General features: G+C 65.8%; 1 protein-coding gene across 1 annotated transcript; it reads right to left on the bottom strand.

The window, feature by feature from the left end:
* Window positions 1-261: 261 nt before the first annotated feature.
* On the bottom strand, window positions 262-1548 carry LOC145340639 (transmembrane protein 151B-like). Its single transcript, XM_080185106.1, has one exon. The coding sequence runs from the start codon at window positions 1531-1533 to the stop codon at window positions 262-264; it is 1272 nt and encodes a 423-aa protein (XP_080041232.1). The 5' UTR covers window positions 1534-1548.
* Window positions 1549-1825: the final 277 nt, after the last annotated feature.

Genomic DNA, 1825 nt, shown 5'->3' with positions numbered 1-1825 from the left:
GAATCCGGCGTTCCGGAATATTCCAGACGCTGGCACCTCCCTCTCTCTCCGGGTCCTGCGTTTGAGCGGGAGTGGCCGCCATGTTGGAACCAGCACCATTTTGTTTTTTTTTGGTTGCCCTCCTGGTGGGGGCGTGAACCGGTGAGGATGGTGGGGGGGGGTGGTGGGGGTGGGGGAGGGGGGGGGGAGGGCGCCTGGTGGCTCAACCCGTCCTCAGTCAAAGGCCTCAGGGGCCTTGAGTGGGGGGAGGGAGGTCAGAGTTCACAGCAGCGTGTCGGGCCCCGGTTGCCGGGGCCGGTGCCCCCGGCAACCGCCGCCGGCGTGCACGATGAGGCGGGGGAAGTAGACGGCGTCCTGGTAGGAGGGGGGCTCCTCCCCGGCGAGGCCCCCCTCGCCGAAGCGGCCGCTCAGGCTCCGGAAGAGGTAGGCCCGGCCCGCCCCCTGGAGCCTGCCCAGGCTAAAGCGGCTGCAGCTGAAGGGCAGGCGGGCGGCGGGCTCGCGGGAGGGCAGCGAGGAGCTGCTGACCGTCCGCCGGCACCGCTGGCAGCGCTGCGGGCGGGGGGCCGAGGCCTCCATCAGCACGGCCTCCGAGTAGCTGGGCACCAGCTGCTGGTTGGAGCGGATGTGCCACTCCAGCTCCGTCACGTCCACCGTGTTGACCCGGGAGAGGCGGCGAGCGGAGGCCGCCCCGGCCTCCTCGGGGAGGCCCCCCGCCTCCTCCTCCTCCTCCTCCTCCTCCTCCAGGCCAAAGAGCTTCTCCACGTGGTAGTGGACGTAGGCCGTGCGGTATTCGGCCAACACCCTCAGGGGCCAAGACAGCGCCAAGGAGGAGAGGGTCCAGAAGGCCCAACGGGAGACGTACCAGGGCGGGTTCTTGGGGTCCGAGAAGGCCAGCATGTGCTCCTTGAAGTCCACGTTCTTGAGGTGCATGCCTTCCCGCGCCTCCATGTAGTCGTCCAGCCCCTCGTTCTCGCTGAAGAACCGGGCCCTCTGGGTCAGGTAGGCCGTTTCCGCCCCAGCGCTGGCGAAACTGAAGCACTTGGTGAACCGGATTTTGGTAGCCGGGTAGCTGGAGAGGCCCAGAAGTTCCTTGGAGACGTCCCTCACCCCGTGGCGGGCGTAGTCGAACTCTGACTCGGAGAGGTGGGTGTTGACCCGCTCGTGGTAGACCTGCGTGGTGGTGTAGGCGTCGCCGTTGCGGTAGCGCGTCACCTGGCGGGTGCGCCGGACGTAGTGGTAGCTGATGGCCTTCCACCAGATGCAGGGGATGGCCTGCTGGAGGCGCTGGACCCGCTCGTAGACGCTGTTGACGTCCACCTTGTGTTGCGTCTCGTGCTTGGCGTAGCTGTGCCAACACTCCACCAGGTAGACCACGTACAACATGGCCAGGAAGGCCAGCGGGATGTAGACGTAGCCGCTGGAGCACGGGCTCTCATGGTAGATCATGGACTCGCCGCCGTACGGTCTGTGGAAGGCCATCCGTGTCACCTTGGACAGGTGGCACCAGGTCACCACCCCAAAGCAGCCGTACATCAGGAGGGTGAGCACCAGGCATTTCCAGTGGGACTCCCGGCACAGCGAACCGCTCAGGGATTGCTTCAGGGGCCTCTGCTGCTTTGGGCGCAAGGGTCGGGCACAGGACGGGGAGAGAGAGAGGCGGGGGGGGGGTGTGGGGGAGAGAGAAAGCAGAAAAAAAATGTTTAGTCACGGTGTGGACCTCCGCACAGCACTTATTCTCGACAATCAATCACTTCCAGGCAGCTACCGGTGAAAGTCGGGGACAGTTAGAGATCAATCGCTGCGATCGGGGGTGTAACGCACATCT

The sequence above is a fragment of the Carcharhinus amblyrhynchos genome, unplaced genomic scaffold, assembly GCF_965287045.1.
Source record: "Carcharhinus amblyrhynchos unplaced genomic scaffold, sCarAmb.v2.hapA chromosome_1234, whole genome shotgun sequence".
Lineage (NCBI taxonomy): Eukaryota > Metazoa > Chordata > Chondrichthyes > Carcharhiniformes > Carcharhinidae > Carcharhinus > Carcharhinus amblyrhynchos.
Note: the sequence above shows the minus strand (reverse complement) of the source record. Positions and strands in the feature narration are given on the sequence as shown.

Excerpts from the sequence above, each read along its gene's own strand:
- LOC145340639 (XM_080185106.1), bottom strand. The coding sequence starts at position 1,533 with ATGTACGGCTGCTTTGGGGTGGTGACCTGGTGCCACCTGTCCAAGGTG.